Consider the following 23,453-nt stretch of genomic DNA (forward strand, 5'->3'; position numbering starts at 1 on the left):
GTCGGTGCGCGCGATTCATTCATAGTGTGGTTACACTCCATTATTATTCTCGTCTCTATCGTTTTTAATGTCCAGAGCATGAGATAAAGGAAACTCATCCCTATATACACATCCAGTTCATCCCACCATTGAACCCAGTTTGTTGGGGGTTTGCAGCCCATGTAAGCCATACAAGCAGATATCAGGATGCAATTCTGCAGTCTCAACAAATTTGACCTTCAAAAGTCTGAAATAGGTTGAGCATGGTGGATCCAATATGGGTTATGCGGCCGAAGTTATTCACAGCTAGAGAAGGTATAGGTTGGTATTCGGCTTACTTAGAGGCAGTAGTGGGGCAAACTTGAAAAGGCTGACAAGGCCAAACCGAGTGAAAGCTGAATCGTATTATTAGATACTCGATAGGGCTGTGGAATTTCAATATTATTTGTGGTTTGGATCATGGTGCATCTTGTAGGTGCCGCAAGAAGTACTCGCTCGCCTGATTTCAAATACAGACAGCGCCTACTTCGAGTCTAAACTTTCCACATCATCCTCGACACTGGATTCCTGGACCAGAATGTCGGCTTTATCAATCACAATCCAGAATATCTTCTGAGTGATCTTGTGCTCCTTTCCCTCCGATTTCTGCAGCCCCTCCTCTACATCTTCTCTCCAACCTTCTTCACCTTTTCTCTCAATATCTTCTCCCTCGCCCTGACAAATTCCCTAATTTCCTTCTCAAGATCATATTCTATCTCCGTTTTCTTCTCTGGATCTTGCCCTTTCTTCTCGCTCAACTTCTTCTCAGCTTTTGCAATTTCCTTTCTCCTGTCCTTGTCAACATTCATCAACTCGTCAACGACGCGACCCTTTCACCCAATACCCTGGCCCTCCTCATTCTCGGCTCCTCGTTTTCTCCGCTTGCCCCATCTTCAAGCCTCCCTAACGGTGGAAGGTTCAATGCCTCCTCGCCGTGTCCAACAACAACCATCATTTTCTCTGTTTTCAGTACTTTACGCTTCAGCCCCTTCGGCACGAAAAGTTCTCCGTTGGCAGTCTTCACGAACGCTCTTGATCGAGTCCAGATCGTTCCAGCCGAAACCATGCCCGCTCCGACTGTTAGGCCTAGTCTGGCGCATTGTACCGTGGCACAACGTGCACAAAGCTCATAGCATTGCCGATATGCGAGATGATTCGGAATCCTGGAGCAGCTATGGAGGCTTCATTGCAGCCATGAGGATGAAGAGAAATTCTTATTAGGTGATGGAGTGCTGTGCGAGAGTGGGAGCCTAGGGGCCGGAGAAGGGGGAGGCAGATGAAGCTGGGTACAATGGTGCCGATGATCGAAAGGGAGAGGCCGAGGAAGATGAGCTGAGTGCTGGCTGAGTATCTCCATAAGAAGGAGCGGCGTCCAAAGCTCTCATCTCATAATTTTGTTTGAGGTTTGCCATTTCAATGAGTTGCTGCAAGAGTGAGGAAGTAATTGAGGTAATTGAGTTAATTGAGTGAAATATGGGCCTCGAAAGCTGCATTCATCTGAAAGAACCTGCAACCCTATATGCAGAAGCAGCAACACAAGAATGGCTGAATAGTCTCAACTTTCTTTTCATGTTGAAGTCGAAAGAGAGGCTGATTGCCAAAGCTTCCCCTCTAATCCCCTATCTGGGTAGCCACCTGCCAACCGAAGCTTTTCCTAATGTGAGTCAAGGAGGAGTGGACTCCACGTAAACATGGCGATCTTGGCGGCCCGACAACTGAGACAAGCCATGACAGGAGCGCTAGTCTGCGGAAAGTACTCGAGGCACTGTAATAAGCTGGAGCAGAAGGCGCATATTCTTGATGAGGAAGGAATTATCTCCGCCTGTCAAAATTTTGGGGCAAGTCAGCTTCAAGTCACTTCCAATGAATGAATGTACAATGAAAAGTTGAAGAGACAATCAGAAGAAACCAGTATGTCTATTCTATTGCGTAGAAATCCTTAAGCATTGATTTCTAGCCAGATATCGGCGAGTGAAGGTTATTCATCAGCGAATTCGAGTTGAGAGAAATACCAGAAGATTACTTACTTGATCCTGCTATTAACAATGTCAATATTTTCACCATGTATAGGAGAGAGAGAGAATGGTTCAGACCATGACACGAAAAAGTAGAAGAGGCATAGAAATTGGACAGAAGTTCGTGGGAAGTTATCATTTGATCCTGGCTATATTTTATATATCATTTCAATCAAATAGCCATTTCTATGAATAAATAACCCGCCTTGGCGTTTCCGAGTCCATACTCAATTGGACGTCTTGCTGGTGGTGTGACGATCATCCTCGACCAGACCGTGGCTGATCTGTTCGTGGGAGAAAGGCCGACCCAATCAAAAATCTGTTCCCCTCACCAGTGCAAGAGATTCGGTCGGTAGTGACTCACCTGTAAGGGGTACATACTCACACGGTGATAATCAGCGCAATATCGTCCCGACGAAGGTTCTGGGAAGAAACTGAAATGTGCAACCAAAGTGATACTATTACGAGTGTGATGGAACGATTTCGGAGACTCGTCCCATCGATCTAGGGGTTGATGCCGTAGTACACTGGGATGCCGCAAACCTCATGTTGCTGCGAGTGACGATGGGGATGCTGCTCTCTCTAGTAATTGTCCAAAGCTTTGGCAACAAGAGTTCCTATTTAGGTTGAGAGAATACTCGCAGGTATTTCCGCACTTGGTTCGGGCTAGCGAACTACGTGCGCTGGTACTTGTTAGTGCAAGTTGGCCCCAGCAAAGCGAGGAATTGCAGACGGGTACTCGAAACACTGTAGCTGCCAAGTCAATTATTGAAAGTAAAACATTTGCCACAAATACACTGCATGCAAACATTCCTAGGCCGGCGAGATTCCTGTAATCGAAGGCAGCCCTTACGTTCCCACTCTTCATAATATCGTTTCTTCAAAATTCCTTGTTTCACTCCGACATTCAGCATTGCTCGGGAGAGAAGAAGAAGCCCAGGGAGATGCAACCAGGTGCCATGTCTAATACAGCCCAATCAATGTACGACCAATAATTGGAACATTGGACCGAGTTACATTGCGGTAAGGAAGTGAAATTCCTGAGAGAGAATTTTGTACATTGAATAGGGGTAAGTAAAAGGAGGCTTGATTCGTTGATAATGTTTGGGTGCTGGGGTGAAGGCTTATTCGTCCCGCCTCCAACACCACCAACCTCTGTAATATAACCAGGTGCCTTGCCAGACACTCCAATACGCCAGTCGCCTAAACGCAGCCGCAATCCAGACTCATCTTCCAAGTCAGTCACTGTCATCTCCATTGTCAAGGGCTTCGTCCTCGGCTTCCCCATGATCTACATCTTCAAGAGGATCCAAGCGCTCTTCAGGCTCTTCAGGCTCTTCCTCATCCTCTTCCTCCTCATCTCCGTGACCTTCGTCTTCGTCACCATCATCGTCTGCCCTCGAATTATCCATGTTGTATCCTTCCGGCATCTCACTAGTATCCATCCCAGAACTGTCACCAGGCTCCAACCGAGCTTTCTTTGCAGCAGGCTGTCCATCTCGGCCCAGTTCAACCTCGCCGTCATCTCCATGGCCACTCTGAGCTGCTGCTTTGTTCTCTGCGACCTTGTTCCGGTAGGCATTTCTCTTGTCCGTCTGTACCTCGTTGAATTCTGTACAGTATTTAGCCACCGCTTCCTCGCAAACCAAAAGGGACGAACTAACTGGCGAGCTCTGCTTCCAGCCGCGGTCTGAAGTCCGGGAATTCGAGATCTTCTAAGGCATTGAAAACATCTTGGGGCGTAATTGTCTTTCTGTTTGCGGCTGAGGCATGTTCGTTCGAGCTGTGCTATTAATTAGTACGAGTTCTCGTTGAATGACCACAATTTCTCCTTGGCAAAGCACCAGATTGACCAATAGAGAATGTACATACTGTGAAGCCAGGTAGTTCACGAAGACGGTCGCGCTCTTGGTCATTGCCAACATGGCATTGCCCTGAATCTGCGTGTTCGGTGGTAATACGCCTTTCGCCAGCCTAGTGACAATGCTCTTCGGTAGATTGAGATCCTATCAATTTGATTAGCATGCGCGTCATCAATCTTAAACAAGAAACATAGAGCCTGACAGACTGGACCTGGCAACTTGTGGGGTGATGGGAGTTGCATACTTCGATGTTTATTCCGTCTCTGACAAGAGCTTCCTTCGCCGCCGTTGCTTCATCACCCGTACCTGCCTTGGAAACGTCGCTTTTTCTGGGAGGCATTGTGACATGTGGATAGCAGACGACGCTGATAATGGAGGTTGGGGCGCCTGCGCCTTGAGATTTGTCGAGGGGCAGTGTGTTCGGCAATTTAGGATTCCGCTCGAAATCGAAGGCGGTGAGATGCGACATGACTTACGCGATGTGCACGTGACACAATGCTTAAAGGGGGGTCAGTTTTGGCAAAGTGAATTCAAGCGAAGTCCGAATGAACAAGAACAATGTTTTTCGGCAAAGGCATGGGAACCGCAATTATAACCGGCCATGTCGCCGACATGCTACATAAAGCCGGAACCCAATCATTTCGAACTTTAATTCTTTCTTAAATCCAATACTTTACAGATGCAGCAGATTCGAGCAGTATATACATATAGCCACAGTGATCTGACTTGCTGGAACAAGTGTTCGCTAGTCCCATCCCGTCCCTGCGCCTGTACAATGCATCGCCGGCATTGGTGCTTTCCACCAGGGGATGTCTTTATCGGGACAATCCCAAACCTTCCCTATGAGCAAGAGCCCCATGTGTAGAAATAAAAAAGAATCGATGGTCCAAATGCCAACGCTAAAGTCAATCAATTGGTGTGGTGTTCTCGTCCTGCAGACCCTTCCGGCTACAGCTATCCGATAGCTCTACCAATATACATACTGTGCTCGTCCTGTCTTGGTTGGGGCCTTGGTGAAAGGCCTGCCATTGCAAGGCCGTCAAATAGTGAAGCCCTGTTCGAGCTGCTGGTGCGATCCGTCCTTAGCTGGCTGACGACAGATTCATCCTCTGGGTCAAACCACGAGAAGTTACTTTCATCTCTCCTCGAGTCGCTACTGATACGATCTCGAATTTGCCATTTGAAGCTCCCTCCACTCTTGGCGCTCATACTGCTCCTCCGGCTTTTCGTCCTGGTATGGCCAGGAGGCGGTTTCGATAATCGAGAGTTCTGTCGTTTTACTGTGCCAACAAAAGGATCCGCACCTGGAACCGTCTCATCGGTGAGACCGATCCGAGAATTCGGAGCTTTGGCTAGAAAGGATGGGGAATCAGGATATTGGGAGGCGGGAGACATCACTGTCTGGATTGAAGTAGGTGATGCTGCCCATGTCCAACCTGGAGGACTTCCGAGTGTAAGAGGACGGATCTCTGGCTTTTCCGACGCAAGGTGAGCTGGCGGCGGGCTTTTCTGATCGATAGTGTTCCGACGCCACGATTCAATTTCTGAATCGTCGATTGGGGACGCACCGCGGTGGCCGAAGGGTGAATGCTGTTGGCGATAGCGGTACAGCAGAAAAATGGACCCCACAATCAGGACCAGGCCCACGAAGCCAAGAACTGCGGAAAGGACAATGACCAAAGTTCGATGCCGGTCTGTGGACTCCTCATTCGAAATTCCTGAAGCCATTGGCAAACTGGAGACGCTGAGACTTGGACTATGCGCTGCAAAAGTTGCTGAGGTCGACACAGCAGTTGAAGAAAAACTGCTCGTGGAGCTTGAAGTCTTCGAGTTTATGACGGATAGGGCATCAGTCGTCTTTGTCGTCGTGACCGATTGTGGCAAGGCAGTTGGAGAAACGACAGAGGCTGTTATTGTCGTTGAAGCAACAGGTGCAGCGGCAGGAAGATTTGCACCTTTTGGCGGTGGTCCTGCCCGCACGAGAACAGGTGGTGCTGGCGGAGATGCTCGAGCGAGCAACGGCAACGTGAAAATCCCCAAGAGAGCCGTGCCAGTACCCCGCATGTCGAGGATATGAGGCTCTGTAGAAGGTCAGGAATGGAACCGTTGCCTGGGTCAACGCATTGCTGCCAAGGTTGCGGACCACCAGCACTTGCTTCAAGTGAAGAATGATAAATGATAGAAAGAAGTTAAAAAAAGAAAGGGAGGGCAAAAGAATCCGGTGACCAAGTGATCTTTAGATCGACTCAGTACGCCAGTTTCGACGACGAGGGCGCACAACCATCAAAGACAGAGGGATGCAGGCACACATCTAATATAAGAGCAGCGGCACTTAGTGGCATTCCTGCCATCCCACACCGCAGCCGGGAGAAGGATGGAGAGCTGTCTCATTACCTGCTAGCCAGTAGCTAGTAGCTAGCAGCGACTCAGATAGGGAAGATAATAATACCACCGTGCTTCTGTGGTCTGTGGGCAGTTTAGCTGTGCAGCAATGGGAAACTAGGAGCAAGAAGGTGTGGAGGGTGCAGTGGTGGAGGTGGAGGTCGACCCCCCTGCCCATCTTTGCCCCTGGTCGTCGGTGTCAGAACTCAGGGCAAACCGCAGCCATGTGGATGTTTCGCTGGGGGGCCCTAGTCGGCTTCCTTCAAGACCATTGTCCAGCGGGCGAATCGGACGGTGAGAGCCTGCGGACAGAGAGAGGGGCATCTCTGGGCATCTCTGGGCAGTGGGCACCTGGACACCTGGACACCTGGAGCCACCCTCGCCACCCTTTCTTGCGCCATTGCCGAAACGCCAAAAGGCTTGAGCGTTGAACCGCTCTGCGGTGCACCTTGCCGATGTGGTGGGCAGCTCAGAGTCACATACCAAGTATTTGCATGCGCCCAAGGCCGATCACAGATCTGATGCAGAGGGGGCCAGCCTCTGGAAATCGGGGGGTGCCTGGACACGACAGTTCGCAGATGACAGGCCAGGGCGAGGCCATATGCGTGCAGCAGTGGTGCTCGAAGGCCGAAAAGCAGTCCGGCAAACCTCCAAACGTGGGGCCGTGTGGCACAATGAAGCGGTGAAGGCATCGCTCGCTCCCTGTGGCTGCGAGCCGTTTCCCAGCAAGGTTGGCCAGGTTTCTGTGGTGCAGGCCGGAGTGACAGATTTGACAGCACACTCGGTCATCGGGAAGAGGTTGAGCACGTCGAGTGGACCGATAGGACAAGCTGCTGGTATGAAACCTTAGCTACGTCTCCGAAGGCGATCAAGATGGCGTGCCCATTGGCGCAGAGGAGAAACAGGGAGGAAGGGATGGGCCGCCCGCAGATCGCCAGACGGACGACTCAAGCGAGCTCGGGAGCTTGAGTGGAGTGTGACTGTGTGAGGGAGCTTCAAGGGAATGCGGTTCCTGAGCCAGTCCAGTCCGTTCTGGAGGCCTCACATTATTGGGGTGGTTCGATACGACGTAAATTACACCGCCGTGCTTGGTACCTGACTGTGAGGCGTTCCGAAAGAGCCTCGCGAGCAGCGAGAATTGTGGAAGATGCGACCCTGCCCCTGATGAAGGATCCGCGGCCAAATAATCCCCGAGCTATGGTGCTCAAAGCTGTGATCTACAGTTTCCCAGCTAGGCAAGACAGACCCCAAACACTCCGAGCAACATCTGAACAATACTGTCATACTGTACTGAAGAAATCTGGAGAAGCTCAAGCACCTGTCAACCACGTTGTACCGCTCATGCCGCGTTGGAGCTAGTGGAGAGTGGTCCCTTTTGGATGAAGCTTCTCCGCACTTCCCACAAAAGCAAATGCCACGACTCAGGCCCCCCGCTAGACCTCGACAGCCCGTTTCAATACTCCAATGTCTTACCCAGGAATCGAGATCTCATCAACAAACTCATGTACGGGATCACGGAGTCGGTCAGCATTCTCACTCAGAGGCCTCCGGCGTGACACTACCATGTCTTGATGTACCAAATTCATCCACTCGATGTTCGCTTTCAATCACGTACAATGAGCATCTTCAAAATCATCATATGCTCCCATCCAACGATCTGGATCAGAACATGCGTTCATATGAAGTCAGAATCTCATGCCTCAAACCTAGTCTTAAACAGAAGGCTGCCCACTGACCATTCACATCCATCCCATCGCTGGCCCAAAACCTGCACCCAGGATTTCATTTGGCTAAGCCTTTGAACCGTTGTGGGGCTTCAAAACACCCACGTCCACCATCATGCAGCAGCTTGTCCCATCCCAGAAACAATTCATACAATCTTGGTAAAAAAGCCCGCCGAGTTGGAAAAATATAAAACAGGCATCCACGTCAAGTCACGGGTTTGGGATGAATGGCCATCTAATAATTTTCGCCCTGGGGTTTGCAAAACAGAACATCCAGGCCAGCGAAACCACCATCACAAAGATGCTGCCCAACGTCCTCGTAATCCGTTCAAGCTCATGCTGCCATGTGGCAAGTGGCGTTAAGGATTAACTTCCTGCAGTAGACCAGAAAGCCAATCCAGGTCTTCATCCATTCTAAGAGAAGGTTTCGACCTCTGTTTGCATGGCCAGCTCTGGAAACTTTGTCCTCCTTTCGCAGCAGTCAGACGGATGAATACGGCGTCTGAGCAACCTCACCGCCACCCTTGCAGGTGAGCGCCAAAGATAAGATCGGAATGGGAATGCAACGCACGTTCGTTGCGTGTGCACTGCTTCAAACGTGCTCTGCAGCCTGTACCATGTGAGGTCGATATATTTTGGGTATGACTCGCAGCATCGCTGAAGATCGCCCACCGTGCGTAATGCCGTTAAGCGCCGTGGCCGCGTTGTCAATCGCTGGACTATATTTGGATTACGGTTTTGTCATCGAAGTAAATCTCCTCATGGGATGGGATTTGAAATGCTTTGCGCTGACATGTGTGGGATGTTATGCTGCCTTTGATCCTGACTTTCTACCATGCGGGGCGCTGTTTCAAAGAGCGAGGAGTGTGTGGATGATGTAGTATCTGATATCATTATCTTTACTTTATTACTGTTTCTGGAGTTACAGCTTTCCCGGATGCCCTGCTTCCACAATGCCCTTGGTCATGTCTGTACGTCCGGCCTTTGAACATCCGTCGTCACAAGCCGGGGTGGTCACGATCCACCGCTAGCATCGCCCAAAAAAAGGAACAGTAGAGGCTCAAGTTGCGGTGACAAATGCTTGCTTGCTCACAGATCATAACTCCTGACTCAACGCTGATACTTCCGTATATTCCAAAGACGCTTCGTTTACTGCGTAAGATTGAAGAGAAAAAAGGCTGCCATCCTTCATCGGGACCATTAGAAAACAGTTGCCGACGCTCGAGCAAGCGCAAGATGAACAAATGAAAACTTTAGAGGACAACTCAACCAAGGCTGCCTCTTGAATTTGAGTGGCTTGATGAGCCACTATCGCTCGGGGTTCCTGGATCAATGGACACCTGTGACTTGATTGCAACGATCCATTCGTGTTGGAGCAATTCTGGAGCTGAGGCCCTTTTCTTAGGATCTCGAACAAAGCATTTCCTGAGAAAATCGATACCTTCTGGGCTGAGTTGATCCGAAGAGGGAAGTTGTGGAGGGTTACCTTGTGCGATATTGTACATGATGGCCCATTCATTGTCAAGAGATGCCCAAGGTCGTCGACCAGTAGCCATCTCCAAGATGACACATCCGAGTGACCATATATCTACAGCCCCGTCACGTCCGGGATTCTCGCCCTTGATAAGTTCCGGCGACATGTACATTGGGGTACCTGTCATAGACTTGTTGGCTTTCCCAGCACCCGCATCGGCGGCGACGAGAGTTTTGCCCTGACGAGCGATGACTTTCGCGGCGCCGAAGTCGACGTACTTGATAACACCATTGTGATTGAGGAGGATGTCTAGCAAAGTTAGTTAGCGATCCTTAAAACACCATCATCGAATCAAACTCACTTTCTGGCTTAATATCGCGATGCACAATGCCGCTCTCATGCAGGTAAGCAAGACCTTCAAGTAGCTGCAAGGCGTATACCATAATGACCTGTTCGTCCTCGATCCGCCCATGTTCCAAAAGTCCAGCCAAGGAGCCGCCCGAGCAGAATTCCATAAATATATAGACTTTATCCCTGTGAACTTCGATGCCATGGTAGGAGACCACGTTAGGGTGATCCAAAACTTCCAACACATTCATCTCATCTCTAATCTGATTTGCAATAGTTGGGATGAGCGTGGGGTCCTGTAGTCGAATTTCTTTCACAGCCATCAAGTGGCCAGAATCCAGATTGATCGCAGCATAAACGGAGCCAAAGGTGCCGCCACCCACAAAGTTTCCTTGCTGCCACCTCATATTCACATTGGACGTAGAGGATGAGAGATAAGTCAGTGATCGATCTGCCTCGCTCGACTCTTCTAGAACCCGGCCGAGTGCTTGTCTCTCAGCTTCCTTTTGTTTTCGAGTATCGTCAAGGAAAGCCAATTGCTCCAGCCTCTGTTCACGGACGTAGGCTGACGATTCATCATCATCAAGCATGCGACTCATATCCATCTTTCTGAATTGGCCTGCAAGTGCTTCGATTTTCTGTTTCTCGGCCTGGTCCGCCAAAGTCGATCTTGCACCCATGATATCGAAATGCGAGATCAGCAGAGACATACATCCTGCAACTTTGGCGCGGAGTCTCGAATACTCATCTTCACCGAGAGCAAGAATGTGCTGGCCTTGAGTCATAACCATAGCGAATTCCAAAGCAAGGACAGCCCATCTGAACGTCTTACGATCGGTAGCAATGCAGTCGTCGCAAATAAAGCTGATCCAATCTAGGGCCAGCTTGGTGAGTTTCAGGTTGTTCATCTGTTTTCTATTTCGGTCCATGTAAAGTAAAGACCTTTGACCAAATTCAGTTGCGAAGACGAAGCAGTTTTGGATGAGTTCTTGACACTCGAGACCCTCGGTCTGTTTTCGGACTATCTCCACACTGTCCATGATCAAATTGGATAGCTTATAGACAACCTTCTTGATGTCCGTCAACTTCAAATTGACTTTCTTAAGGTTGGAACGTTGCTCGACAACCATGTCCAAATGCATGTCTATGGAATCTAGAAAGGCTGTTCGAGCGTTCTGTAATCTGGTTTGGGACCCATCGGCAATCAAGCGGAGGTGGCCGATTTTGACATCAGTTGAGGGTTCCCCAATATTCGCATCGACTTGGCGTCCATCCCAGGGTATTTGATTCTCGGGACGTAGTACCAATATATAAGGGTTGGTGGGATCTTCTTGAACGTCATTGGCATGGTAACATGTCCCGAGTATGGACTGAATATCTTGAGGGCGGTTATACAACGATGGGGATGCAATCAAGAAGATCCCATCATGCTCAATGGTTGCAGTATACACCAAAAAGTGACCCGTCTCGACGAGCCTATCATACACGTGCTGCAATGCCTCTCGGCGCATGGCAATGCTGAAATCCGTGGCATTTTCGAATCGATCACTCAAAACCCGCGAAAATCGTTGAAGCATTCGTTGTCGAACGCGAACTGAGTCAAGACTTTGCTTGTAACGTTTGGTCATCTCAGCTGCAGTTTCCTTCGGCTTCCGCTGGAGATCTTTTTCAAATGTCTGGTTCAGACGGTGAAAAGCTTTGTGGGTGAGGGAGCTAAACTGTTCGGCAACTTCGACATCCCCACCTTGCAGATGGCGCCCAATCTCGTTGGAAAAGTCCCATTCTTGTTCTAGAACTTCGGCCTCTTTGAATGTGTTCTTGTTCCCGCCAAGCTTCCAGTTCAACATTTTGAAGTAGAACTTCAATGCATCCAAAACTACCTGATCGAATGATTCATCGATACACGGAGGAAGATCCCATCCAGGTTCCGGCTGGATGATCTCCAAGGACTCTTGCTTGATTCGGATAGCAAGTTTCAGCAATATTCTAAATTGTGCGATCATCTGATCCTGCATAACCGAATTTTGTGATGCTGATTCTTTCATTTTACGGGCAAATGTAAGCCGAACCTTAATGATTTCCTCGATCAGGCGGGAGGGAAAGTTAATAAGCGTCAACAGCTCCTCGATATAAGGAGGAAGATGACGTTTTGCAAAGGCCTCCGAGTTTTTAATGAGAGTATTCTTGGCCTTCAAAATAACCTTTGAGACGCCGAGAAGGATGCTCTTGTCGCCTTGCAAAGAGCGAAGGCCATCCTCCTTCAAGAGTCTGTCGATGAATGAAGATTCGTCTGATAGTCCATTGCCAGATGGCGACCGTTCCTTTGCTTTGTTGAAATCCAGCTCGGCGTTACCAACCCAATTCTGCAGGATTCCCAGCTCAGTGTTGATGAGCTCGGTCGTATTATGCCAGGAGATTACGGCATCACAAGTAGCCTGATACTGAGGTGAAGCTGCCAGCTTATTCGCAAACTCCAAGGCCGTGCGAGATGGGTAGAGACCTTCACACTTCTCAATCTTCTTGACAATGTCTCGAACCTGGTCCACAGGAGGTTTGCCAGCCTCACTTTCTCCCTTAACCTGGAATCTGATAATCTCGTCGAATGAATTGTCGAGTGTGGATCGAGTGTCCTCGATCAACCTCTTCTGCGCAGCGATGGTACGCCCACAGATTTTAGCACGAAGGCCAAGCCATATTTCAGAATATAGATTCTCCCCTTTCTTTTCCACGTTGCCTATAAGCCTCTTCTTTTCCTGCCTCACAACGTCCCCTGTCAAGACCGAAGCCAACATGCCGTGCCATTCTAGACGCTCTCGATTAGCGGGATCTTGAAGATCTTCGGCGGTTGGTTGAATATCATCATTGCCGTAGAAGAGTAATGTCTCTTGATCGTAGGGATCGTTATCAAAATGGAGTTCGGAAGGAGAATCGTCTTCCGTATCAGAGCCGGTCCCATATCCAAGGCTCGGCGTATATGGCTCAAAGTACTCCAAGGGTTGATCCTGCCGCAAACGTTGTACGTACGCCTTCTCCTGCGCTCGATATGAAGCATTCGGGTCTTGTCGAAATCGAGACGTGGATCCGGAGCGATTTCGGTCTGCTATTGAGATGTAGGGCGGTTGAGGAGGTCGGCGTGCTGGGGCATATGTATTCGATGGAGTCCTAGCTGGAGCAGTTGGTCTTGGAGGTCTGCTGGTTGTGCCATTTAGAGGTGGTAAAGGTGATTCCACTCTGCCGTATAGGCCGCTCGCATCTGTACTGCCTCTGTGGCTCCGCACACTGGAGTTGATACTGGTCATCGGAGGCCGCGGATCCAGCGTTCCTGGGTGTGGTGTGGCCCGTGTATCAACTGTGAGGTGATCGGAGTCTTGAGTATCCCCAGAAGAACCAGACCCCCCAGAGTCGCTCGTTTGCACATGGGGCCTTTCCATGACTCTCGGCGATTTGATGATGTCGAAAGCGCCGTCCTCTCCCCCGTTGGAGAACCGTACTGAGCGAGGGGACACGTCCACGCTCATGACCGAACACTCGAGGGGAATTCTCGTCGAGGTTGTCGCGCCGAAAGTAATTTACGTTAAGCGTCAATGCTCGGGCATCCTTGATCGAAGAGCTGGGGCCGCCAACGGAGGTTGGCCTTCGCCTCTCCTTTTGCGATTCGCGATGGACTTGTAGATTAATGCCTCAAAAGAAGTCCACGTTCTTCGAGTTGAGGAAACATGCGGCAGAGGGCGACGAGGCTTGGAGTACAGGAAGCGCTGCTGTGGGCAATTCGATGTTCGCCTTCCGGCAACGGTCGATCTGGAAATCCCAGTCGACAAATCTTGGGACTAGCTCTTTCGGAGGTTTGTTTCCGAAGGGGCCTCTGGCCTCGACAGCACGCACCAATGAGGCGAATAGCAGACAATGTCGTGGAATATTCTGGCTACAGTGGATGAGTTTCGATATCTTTCTGTCAAATGCAGGCAAGCTGCTACTTATTCAAACGCTCAAGATATCACCAGCTGGTGCAATGCCGTAGCGACCGCTGACCTCCTGCCTAGCTTCTCCATACCCCTCCTCCAATGGATGGCTCGCGAGGCTGCAAATCTGCTTGGGACGCGTTGATTTTTGCCACCAAGTGTGGCGTGGACATCGCTGGATCAATCAACCCCTCCGTGCTGGCGACCAATGAGCCCGAGCACGGCCGTTTTGCTTCGAGCAATCCTTGACGAGAGTGAAGTTAAGCTTGTTTGGCTTGCAGGGAGCACACGAGTAGATCAATCAAGGAACGAGTCTTCTTCCTTGTTGCGAGTCGGCATTGCCATCTCAAGAGCTGCCTGTTCTCGAAAATTCTACTATCTGATCCAGAGCAATTCCCGAAGACAGCTATCAAGGAGCAACCAGGAAAACGTAAATTAAACCATTATTAGGAGAATTGATGTACGACTCGAACTAAAGTTGAATGTTGCGTTGGGTTTTGTTGCAGTGTGGGTGACACCTTTTCTTAGTGGTCCTCGGCTGGCAGCCTCGTCGCGTTATCTTTCACCACGCGAGACCAAGCTTCACTGCTACAAGTAACATCATTGCGGCTCTTCCGCAGTTAAGGTCCTTGTATGAAATAATGAGGACCTCATGACACGGCCTATTAATATTTCATTGCTATGTCAGGACAAGAAGAACATCATGCCTCGGACGCGTCCACCAAGACTCAAACGCGCTCCCACATCCTGACGCCAGCATCCGACAACCTTGTGATTTCGAGTGATGGCAGAAGCTCCGGCCCCAAGAAGCGGAAACGAGATGGCAACACCATGGAAGACCTTTTGAAAGATGCCTTTGTCGTGAGAGTTAGTAAAGCCATTCCTTTAGAAAGCAATTGCTAAAACCCATAGCCATACCCTTCTGGTGCCCCCGCTAAAACACGAACTTTGCAACCTTTGATGCTCTTACCTCGATCCCAACTACCATTATCTTCCCTCGATATTGTGTCATCTGCTAAGACTCTGGGCCAATCACGACTGTTCGAGACTCATGTCAAGATATTGGAATTGGAGGACCGAATGGGAAGCCAGCCGATGGTGCTCATTGCTAGACTTGACGATGCTCGCACAGTATGTGCGGTGGAACGAGAGAGTCGCGGACTCTACGCCCTGTGTCAACTTGGGTCCTGGATTAATTTGCAAGGGCTGAAGGTCGAAGCAGTCGTATCCAAGCCAGAGATGCACAAATTATCTGAAAATGGGCCTCCAGGGATTGCATTTCCTCAATCAGCCACCCCACTCGTAACCCCGGAGTCAAGCAAATACGGTAAGAAAAAGCGGCTCGCCATTGAGGCTATCCAATCCATGGTGAAGCGTCCTTCGACTTCCCTTGCCACCGAATCCCAAGAGTCTCCAATTGAGCCGGAATCATCCACAACCCTACAGGTGACAGAGGGGGTTACTGGTCCACCCCCGCAAGAGGAGCTTGCAACGCAACTCACCGCAGCCGAGATATTTGAAAACATTCGGAATCAGTATTTTGAAGCACTTTACCTTTCCAAGGTAAGTTTTATCCGTGTACTTAAGAGCCACTTCACTAAGTCTATAGGCTTCGTTGGCATATTTCGCCAAAGGACCTCTTTCACGTGCCAGGGCTGCATTTCACCTTGATTATGATTCGACGCTTGATCTGAATGATCATATTGCATTTTTAGAGAGCCTTGTGATGTCCACAACATTGATCGACAAAAAATACCGCGACGGTGTCCCTACTTGTATCGCCTTGATCGATATCCAAGATCACAGCGCAGAAGATGCTACCCGAACCTCCGGTAAACCCAAGAAGAGGAAAAGCAGTAAGAAAATGAAGCCTGACAAAACCGGTTTGTACCCTACTGAGAATACTCTGATTCGACGATGGTGGGCAAGCCAAGACGATGACGCAGAATCTGGAGCACCTGGGAGCTCTAGAGATGAGCTGACGAAACGTCGTATCTCTCAATTACGAATCAGAGAAACCCAACTTCAGATGATAGTGATCCTCGAAGTCCTTGCTCTACAGCCTCTGGCATCAACGACAGAAGATGCGGGACTGGGCTTGCCAGCCACTGTTCGAACGACTGAAGTTGCAGAAGCGAAGGACAGATCGGCCAAGACCAAGAAACCTGGCCATCTCACTATGCTCATTGACGTGCATATAGATAGATTGTGTATTTGGCAATCTATTGCCCTTGAAGCAGGGAAAAGCCCTGTCAATAACTCAGAAAAATCTTCTGAACAACCGGACGAAGTGACAAACGCAGTCAAGCATGCAGACAACATTCTAAAGGACTTTTGCATCGACATCATCGCCCCGTTGTAAGTCTGCCTCCGAATTCCTTGGCCTCCGTCTAACGAGCAATTAAAAGCTTTTCTTCTCGCCTCCCCGAGCGGTGTGCAATTATCAACAGGAAACTTGGGGGTCCTGTTGTCGTTTCTCCGCCAAGACCAAAGCTTTCTAAAGCTTCTAGCTTTTCGAGCGCGCCTTCTCGGCCCGGTGCTGCCACAAAACGCCCTGTTCCGGCCAAACCTCGCAGGAGCCTACAACGTGTGCTGACTGATGATCGGGAACGACGAAGCATGTCTAGAGGTCCTAACAAAGCAATAGCCTTGATGAGATCTGCAACAATGCCAACAATGCCTGGAGTGAAGAGGGAAGGCAGTGAAGCCCCTTCATTATCTAGTATCCCCACCGCAGATTCTCAATCTTTAGAAGCGAATCGGGGCGGCGTGCTGAAGTCCAAGCGCTTCTTCCAGCGGGAGGTAGATTTGAGCAGCTTGGCTCCCGAAGGAAGCGGAAACACAAAGGCAAAGAAGCAAGCCATCATAGAAGCGGAGCTCAAAGATGCTATTTCCGCTCTGAAAAAGCCAAATCGCGAGTTGGCTGGGAAATCACTGGTTGAGACCGCCGAGAAACGAACGGCCTCGGCCTCTCACGCTCGAAGTGAGTTGGCAAGGCGTGTTATCGAGTTGAATGCTGACATTGAAAAGAATCTAAGAAGCCCATCAGGAATCCATTATTCCACGGAGTTCAAATCTCTGCGACACCTAAAGCTAATCGTCAGAAAGACATGGCTCCCGAATCTCAGCATTCCAGCTTGGCAAAATCGATTGAAGGCTCCGGGTCGGCATTTATTCCTGTATCAAGTTTGCCAAGGATTCCTCAATCTGCCTTGCGACCGTCGTATGAAGGGATGCCAAAGAAGAATCCATTGTATTCAGCTATTCAAGCGACTCCAACGCGAAAGGCGGGCCCCGGTTCCTCTCAAAGGGGAGGTCTGTTGTGTCCACCTGACCATGATCATAATGGATACCTCCCTTCTTCGCCGCTGCATGTTCGCCGGTCCAGCGCTCAGTTGTTTACAGCTGTACCTAATTCCACTGCAAAGGGAGAGTCCACGTCTTTATCCCACGGGGTTCAGGAAACACCAGAGAAGCGGAGACAAGAAATGATGTTCGATCACAGCCATCCTGGGTTGTCAGGGCCTGGGAGTGACAAGGAGAATGACAGGGCAGAAAGGAGGAAGGTGTTAATAGCCACTTCGAGTCAAGAAACTGGAAGGAGCGAAGAGAACATATACAAATCCCTTGGGTGGGATGATGCTGACGACATTGATGACCTGGCATGACGGTTTCTATTCAGAAGGAGTTTTGGGGGCATGGGCAGCAGGGGTTAGATACAGCATAGGGATGGTGCTTGGGATTAATGATAAAATTGGGCATTTGCATAAACAATACAGGACTCGTAAACATTCACGATAGTTGAAAAAGGGGGGCGATTCGTCTCTATTGCACGTGAAAGTGGCGCTAGATGGGGCTAGTGCTTTCGTATCAGCCTTCTGATTGCGGAGAAACGTTCACGAGACAAAACTCCGTCATAGAAGACACCAGTACAATCCAAACACTCCTCAACACGTTGCCCAGTCCAGTATTCACGTTGCCTGAAAGCTTTAATTTGATACAATAATTGAACACGATTACCAGGCCCGCAAAGAAGATACAGATGCGCGCTTCTGCCGCATCTTGAATTCGGAATCATGGAGCTCGTACAAGGTGCGCGAACTCCCTCACTCACACCTTTCCAGCCAGGAATATTCACAAAGAATAGAATATGCTTCCCAGGCTCTCCATATCTACAACACGGCTGACCCCTACCTGCGACCCATCCGGCGCTTCATTTTCCAAACCCAGCGCCAAATCTACCCCATCCTCCTGCCCTACCTCAACACGGCCGCCAACTTAGCCCACAAGTCTCCTGCGATCATCACTGTTGGCATCCTCCTACTGTTTCTTCTAATAGCCATGCAAGTCCTGAACTTCATTAGGAGGGTGATGGTATGGTGGTTTAAAGTTATGATGAGGATAGTGTTTTGGACGGTGGTGGTGCTGCTGATAAGTGCGATCTGGCAAAGGGGAGTGGAGAGGACTGTGGGAGATTTGGTCGGATGGGGCCAGGAGTTGAGTGATGTTTGGTGGAGAGAGTATAGGAGGTGGGAGGGATATCAGAACCAAGGAAGTTCTCAAGGACGGAATCCGGGGCCGATGATAGGGAGGACGAACGCGAGGGCTAGTTGGCGATGACGGCCTTGTGAGAGTGGTCAACAGAAGGGAGCGTTTTGGAGAATCTTGCATAGGTATGGGGTGGTTTATTCTAGGCGTTTACGGCAAGGGAGGACATCTTAAACTCACTCACGGTCATGGCTCGGGGCGTTGGGACGGTAAAAGGCTTGTAAAGAAATCTGGATATCACATTTTACGACGCCAGCGCTATGCATTTCTAACCATTTCCCAACTCCGTTCATGCAAGGGACCGTGCCAAGTATATCCGTTCACTCCAATCCATCTTCACCATACTCCATGTCAATTTCGTCGTTTGGCTCCTTCGGTTCTTGGGACTCGTGGAATTGAATCGCATCGTCGATGTAGCTCAATATCCCACCCACGCTATCCTCATCTTGTACGTCCAATTTCAGGTAGGAGACCATACTGAAGCTATCGATCAACCCTGCCACAGCCCTATTCAGCCTCTTAAAGCTTGCTCCTCTCATCAATGTCTGCGCATCTCCGGGAGCTCCACTTCCGTCATCTTCTTCCCCTTCCACAGGGTCATCATCTAGCAATGAAGTATCCGGATCTAAGAAACGCTTCAGTTCTCTCTTTCCCACTTGCCCTTTCACAAGATCCATCTTGGACAATATATTGACGTGCGGGACCTCGAGCATGATCATAGCACTCATAGCACTCAATGTCCCAGCAAAGAACTTTGCTCTATCAACCACAAATGTAGCCTCGAGTAGGTACGCTGCACAGAGATTGACATTCAATGCACCAGTTCTCGTCAAATGTCTAACCAACGCAGGCAAGATCGGGATATGTGTATAGAGTTCGATTTGCCCGGGCATATCGATTATGATCAGGTATTCTTCCGTCAGAGGGTCGATAGCCTCAGTAATGAAGTCTAGATTCTCGAGGAGGAATTCGAAGCAGTATATCAGACCGCCATTCGGTCCAAGGCCCATTTCTTCCATGACATCTTCGAGGGAAATCAGGTCTTTGATGTCGAGGTCGGGCTCGTGCACGAATTCTTCGGCCGCCGGGTCGAGGTTCACGTAGAAGCATGATCGACGATTGTTTCGAAGATGAGTTATGAGGGCTGAACAGAAGGTGGTCTGATCATATTAGATACGTGAATCCATTCCAGCAACTGGAAAAGCTGACCTTGCCTGCACCGGCAGGGCCCATCACGAGGACTCCAAATTTGCTCATGTTGATGGAGGGGTGTTGATCGAGGAATTTCGGCGCCTCAGCCTTTTGTCATAAAAATTTCACGGAAGGCTGCCGGCATAAGAAAGGCTGAAGTCTCGTGACACTTTTATGCACATTGTGCACGTTGCAGTCGCAAGTCTGTGATTCGCCTCCGTGTAAATTTCGAGATGATCCTGCGGAAGCGGTGTGGGACTTGATGCAGATTTCTCGAAGTGGCTTAGTTGGATTGCACCATATCTGCCAACCCCACGATTTTTCGGACGTCCTCCTTGACGTCTTTCATCAAAATCTGTTTCTCCGCCCTCTTTTTCCGTCCATCCTCTCCTGAATCGATCTCCCCGAACCTTTTTTGTATCTCCTCCTCACTCATCACCTCAAATCGTCAACATGACTGCTCAGACCAATGGCACAAATGGCTACCGAGCGCCCCACCATAACGTAGGGACTTTTCTGTTCACCGTAAGTTACTCCTCCCCGAGGAATTCTGCTCAACCACTGACCCCAAACTCAGTCCGAGTCTGTAGGAGAAGGCCACCCAGACAAGATTGCTGATCAGATCTCGGATGCCGTTCTCGACGCTTGTTTGAAGGACGACCCTCTCTCCAAGGTTGCTTGCGAGACCGCCACGAAGACTGGTATGGTTATGGTCTTTGGCGAGATTACAACCAAAACTCGTCTGGATTACCAAAAGATTATTCGAGACGCCATCAAGGACATTGGCTATGATGACTCCGCAAAGGGTTTCGACTACAAGACGTGCAATGTGCTCGTCGCCATCGAGGAGCAATCCCCCGATATCGCTCAAGGTCTTCACTATGAGAAAGCCCTCGAGCAACTAGGTGCTGGTGATCAAGGTATCATGTTCGGATATGCCACCGACGAGACCCCTGAGCTGTTCCCCCTCACTCTTCAGTTGGCACACAAGCTTAACGCTGCTATGTCTGCGGCCCGCCGAGATGGAAGCTTGCCATGGCTGCGACCTGATACCAAGACCCAAGTTACTGTTGAGTACAAACATGATCACGGAGCTGTTGTCCCAATCAGAGTGCACACCGTTGTTGTCAGTGCTCAGCACAGCGAAGATATCACTACCGAGAAATTGCGAAAGGAGATCAAGGAGAAGATCATCAAGAAGGTTATTCCTGCCAAGTATTTGGATGAGGAGACTATCTATCACGTAGGTTGCCTCACATTACACAATATTGATTTCCACTGACTTTTCGTTATAGATCCAACCCTCCGGACAATTTATCATTGGTGGACCTCAAGGAGATGCTGGATTGACCGGCCGAAAGATCATTGTCGATACATATGGTGGATGGGGAGCACACGGCGGTGGTGCTTTCTCAGGGAAGGACTTCTCGAAGGTCGATCGATCAGCTGCATACCTCGCCCGCTGGATTGCCAAGTCACTGGTCAATGCCAAGCTTTGCCGACGTGCGTTGGTCCAGCTTTCATACGCCATTGGTGTTGCTGAGCCACTTTCCATTTACGTTGATTCTTACGGTACCTCCGACAGGACCTCTGATGAACTCGAAGAAATCATCAACAACAACTTCGATCTGCGACCGGGTGTCATTGTGAAGGAGCTCGACTTGGCCAAGCCCATCTACTTCCAAACTGCAAAGAACGGACACTTCACCAACCAAAGCTTCACCTGGGAGAAGCCCAAGGCTCTCAAATTCTAAATACACTACGCATTGCATTGCCACAGTGAAAGACTCAACGTCTTTCACATAGAGGATCTCTTAAATTTCCTTTGGACATCTCACGGCGAAATGATTGAACGAAAAGGCATGGTCTCAACGACCTATTGGGGTACAGCGGAGTTTTTTCGTTTCTCAGCATTCGGTAGCTTTGCTTATTGGGAGCTCGCTTGATTACGTTCGTTTTTTTTGCAGAAGAAAAAGCTTGTTTCTTCTGTTTGCGTTCAGCATTGAAGATAAAAGTCTTTCAACATAGACCGTAGATAAAGCGGCATCAAGCTCTCGAAGGGCTTTGTTTCTGCATTAGAGAGCATAGCATCTGGCGTTTAGGAGAACTTCAACATCTTCTTACAGTCGGATTTTGGTCACTCGTCGGACACGACGTGGGCGATGTGGCATATACACATACAGGGTGCTCTCAGGACACTATGTGCTAGTAAGGGAGGAATGGGGTAGATATTTGATAATTCAAAGTCTCATTCTCCTGGTTTCTTGCTTGTGGCGGATTTGAAGAGTTGTAAAGATAGGGAGTGACGATGAGTGAAAATGACGTAACTGATGTTGGCCCACCTAGTGAAACCAACTGTCGCCAGCCTCCGGTGTCCTGTTGAGTAAGGGTGAATAATTTATTTCATTCACTTGCGGATATAGCCCCTTGCCATGAGCTCTGAGCTCCAAAGCAAGGTCCACCCTTAGCGAATGCACCCTCCCTTTCGAAGATGGGTATTTTAGTCCTCCTTCTCTGCCCACTGTATATTTGTCTCGATATTGAAATGAGGCGAGCTATGGGTTCCCTGGAGAAAGAGGGAGATGCCGCTCGGGTCGGACACTTGAGAACCTGCGGGATGAGGCAGAGGGAGGACGGACCGTTGTCGGATTTTAGAATAAGGAATGGAATGAGTTGGACTTCGAACGAACAGTCGTGGTGTCTTCTTGAAAGAGAGATTAATGAAAAGATAAGCTTGTAGGAAAGGAGGGTTGACCTCGCAGTTCGGGGAGCTTTTGAATACTGAAATAGACAGTTCAATATGATGCCAAGTGGAGGATGAGGGATAATACGACAAACCTCTCAGCAGGAGGGGCAAGAATGGATAGAGATTTCAAGAATTGTACCTTCCTCGGAAACGGGAGAGCCAAATACCAACCAGACTGATCAGTATGGCGAATGAGTTAAACATCTAGTTGGAGAGGGAAGATGATCTTCTTCCTCGGCGGCCCTGACACCGTTGTGCCAGAACATGGGGGGGGGGGTTTCTGATGAAGCTGCTCTGTGAACAGATGAGGTTCGAGCAATGGCTCGATGTTCAAGGAACACGGATCGTCTTCGTGCTTCCGTTTGAACTCTAGGCACATGACTCGAAGGATGCCCTCCAAAGGCTCCAATCTCATGCATATTGAAACTCCTGTCAAGCATCTCAAATCGGTTACCAACTGATCTTCGTTCGGCCGTGTCTCAAGCGATCTCAACTCATCTCGGGCCACACTCGCCGCTTGAAGCTAGAAGGTCTGGGAAGCCCTGTGCAGCGGGAGACAATCGGCATAACAGCAATTAATTAAAGTGTGGGTGAGGAGTGAACTGGTGGCCTGTGGAACATAGGGTTGGCAAATTTTTAATGAATTAATTATTATTTAATCCGCTTAGCATTATTATATCATAATGGGCCTACCATTAGTATCTGCATTATTTTATGCGTAAATTTATGATTTTAATGAAAACAACGGTCACGTGGAATATTAATAAGGACTAAAGATACATTTTTATTCTTGTCTTCTACTCATATTGATATCCCCCGATACTAATGTCCAGTCAATAAAGCACTAATTTCTAACCTGATGTGTAAGAAGAATCGTTCTCCAAGACGAGAGAAGGATGTCACGGGCATTAATTTCTAGCCCTCTGGTTGGCTGTATTCAAAACGTCCTCCGGACCCACTTAATATAACGCTTAATCGGCTCAAGAGCATTATATTTAATTATATCTTAATCTGGTAGCCATTAAATTTAATTGACCACCCCTAATGGAGCATTAAGAAGTGACAGATGAGAGATAGAAATTAATTAAAGTGTGGGTGAGGAGTGAACTGGTGGCCTGTGGAGGATTAAGAAGTGACAGATGAGAGATAAGGAGGACACAACCAGAAGCAGATAGGAAATTAAACA

At 49.2% G+C, this 23,453-nt stretch overlaps 8 protein-coding genes across 8 annotated transcripts; 3 read left to right on the top strand and 5 right to left on the bottom strand.

Moving 5' to 3' along the window:
• Positions 1 to 2,788: 2,788 nt before the first annotated feature.
• Positions 2,789 to 4,301, bottom strand: K444DRAFT_654924 (histone-fold-containing protein). Its single transcript, XM_024885970.1, has 4 exons — positions 4,140 to 4,301; positions 3,906 to 4,039; positions 3,698 to 3,816; positions 2,789 to 3,645 (listed from the first exon to the last, which is right to left on the bottom strand). Exons 1-4 carry the CDS (start codon positions 4,233 to 4,235, stop codon positions 3,272 to 3,274), a joined length of 723 nt encoding a protein of 240 aa, XP_024732812.1. The 5' UTR covers positions 4,236 to 4,301; the 3' UTR covers positions 2,789 to 3,271.
• A 158-nt stretch (positions 4,302 to 4,459) lies between these two features.
• Positions 4,460 to 6,171, bottom strand: K444DRAFT_616993 (uncharacterized protein). The gene has a single exon (XM_024881032.1). It carries the CDS (start codon positions 5,957 to 5,959, stop codon positions 4,850 to 4,852), a length of 1,110 nt encoding a protein of 369 aa, XP_024732813.1. The 5' UTR covers positions 5,960 to 6,171; the 3' UTR covers positions 4,460 to 4,849.
• A 209-nt stretch (positions 6,172 to 6,380) lies between these two features.
• On the bottom strand, positions 6,381 to 7,239 carry K444DRAFT_83385 (uncharacterized protein). The gene has a single exon (XM_024888747.1). It carries the CDS (start codon positions 6,967 to 6,969, stop codon positions 6,526 to 6,528), a length of 444 nt encoding a protein of 147 aa, XP_024732814.1. The 5' UTR covers positions 6,970 to 7,239; the 3' UTR covers positions 6,381 to 6,525.
• Positions 7,240 to 9,266: 2,027 nt separating this feature from the next.
• Positions 9,267 to 13,341, bottom strand: K444DRAFT_633433 (BOS4, mitogen-activated protein kinase; the record flags this gene model as incomplete). The annotated part of the gene is made up of 2 exons (XM_024883608.1): positions 9,267 to 9,784; positions 9,837 to 13,341. The coding sequence occupies 2 exons, from the start codon at positions 13,339 to 13,341 to the stop codon at positions 9,267 to 9,269; spliced, it is 4,023 nt and encodes a 1,340-aa protein (XP_024732815.1).
• Positions 13,342 to 14,345: 1,004 nt separating this feature from the next.
• Positions 14,346 to 17,450, top strand: K444DRAFT_654926 (uncharacterized protein; the record flags this gene model as incomplete). The annotated part of the gene is made up of 5 exons (XM_024885971.1): positions 14,346 to 14,649; positions 14,695 to 15,345; positions 15,392 to 16,140; positions 16,191 to 16,765; positions 16,813 to 17,450. The coding sequence occupies exons 1-5, from the start codon at positions 14,464 to 14,466 to the stop codon at positions 17,448 to 17,450; spliced, it is 2,799 nt and encodes a 932-aa protein (XP_024732816.1). The 5' UTR covers positions 14,346 to 14,463.
• Positions 17,451 to 17,634: 184 nt separating this feature from the next.
• On the top strand, positions 17,635 to 18,526 carry K444DRAFT_83432 (uncharacterized protein). The gene is made up of 2 exons (XM_024888748.1): positions 17,635 to 17,874; positions 17,930 to 18,526. The coding sequence occupies exons 1-2, from the start codon at positions 17,859 to 17,861 to the stop codon at positions 18,400 to 18,402; spliced, it is 489 nt and encodes a 162-aa protein (XP_024732817.1). The 5' UTR covers positions 17,635 to 17,858; the 3' UTR covers positions 18,403 to 18,526.
• A 124-nt stretch (positions 18,527 to 18,650) lies between these two features.
• K444DRAFT_537371 (uncharacterized protein) lies at positions 18,651 to 19,587 on the bottom strand (the record flags this gene model as incomplete). The annotated part of the gene is made up of 2 exons (XM_024875460.1): positions 18,651 to 19,490; positions 19,540 to 19,587. The coding sequence occupies 2 exons, from the start codon at positions 19,585 to 19,587 to the stop codon at positions 18,651 to 18,653; spliced, it is 888 nt and encodes a 295-aa protein (XP_024732818.1).
• A 387-nt stretch (positions 19,588 to 19,974) lies between these two features.
• On the top strand, positions 19,975 to 21,275 carry K444DRAFT_633436 (S-adenosylmethionine synthetase; the record flags this gene model as incomplete). The annotated part of the gene is made up of 3 exons (XM_024883609.1): positions 19,975 to 20,046; positions 20,099 to 20,764; positions 20,817 to 21,275. The coding sequence occupies 3 exons, from the start codon at positions 19,975 to 19,977 to the stop codon at positions 21,273 to 21,275; spliced, it is 1,197 nt and encodes a 398-aa protein (XP_024732819.1).
• Positions 21,276 to 23,453: the final 2,178 nt, after the last annotated feature.

The sequence above is a fragment of the Hyaloscypha bicolor genome (genome assembly GCF_002865645.1).
Source record: "Hyaloscypha bicolor E unplaced genomic scaffold K444scaffold_124, whole genome shotgun sequence".
Lineage (NCBI taxonomy): Eukaryota > Fungi > Ascomycota > Leotiomycetes > Helotiales > Hyaloscyphaceae > Hyaloscypha > Hyaloscypha bicolor.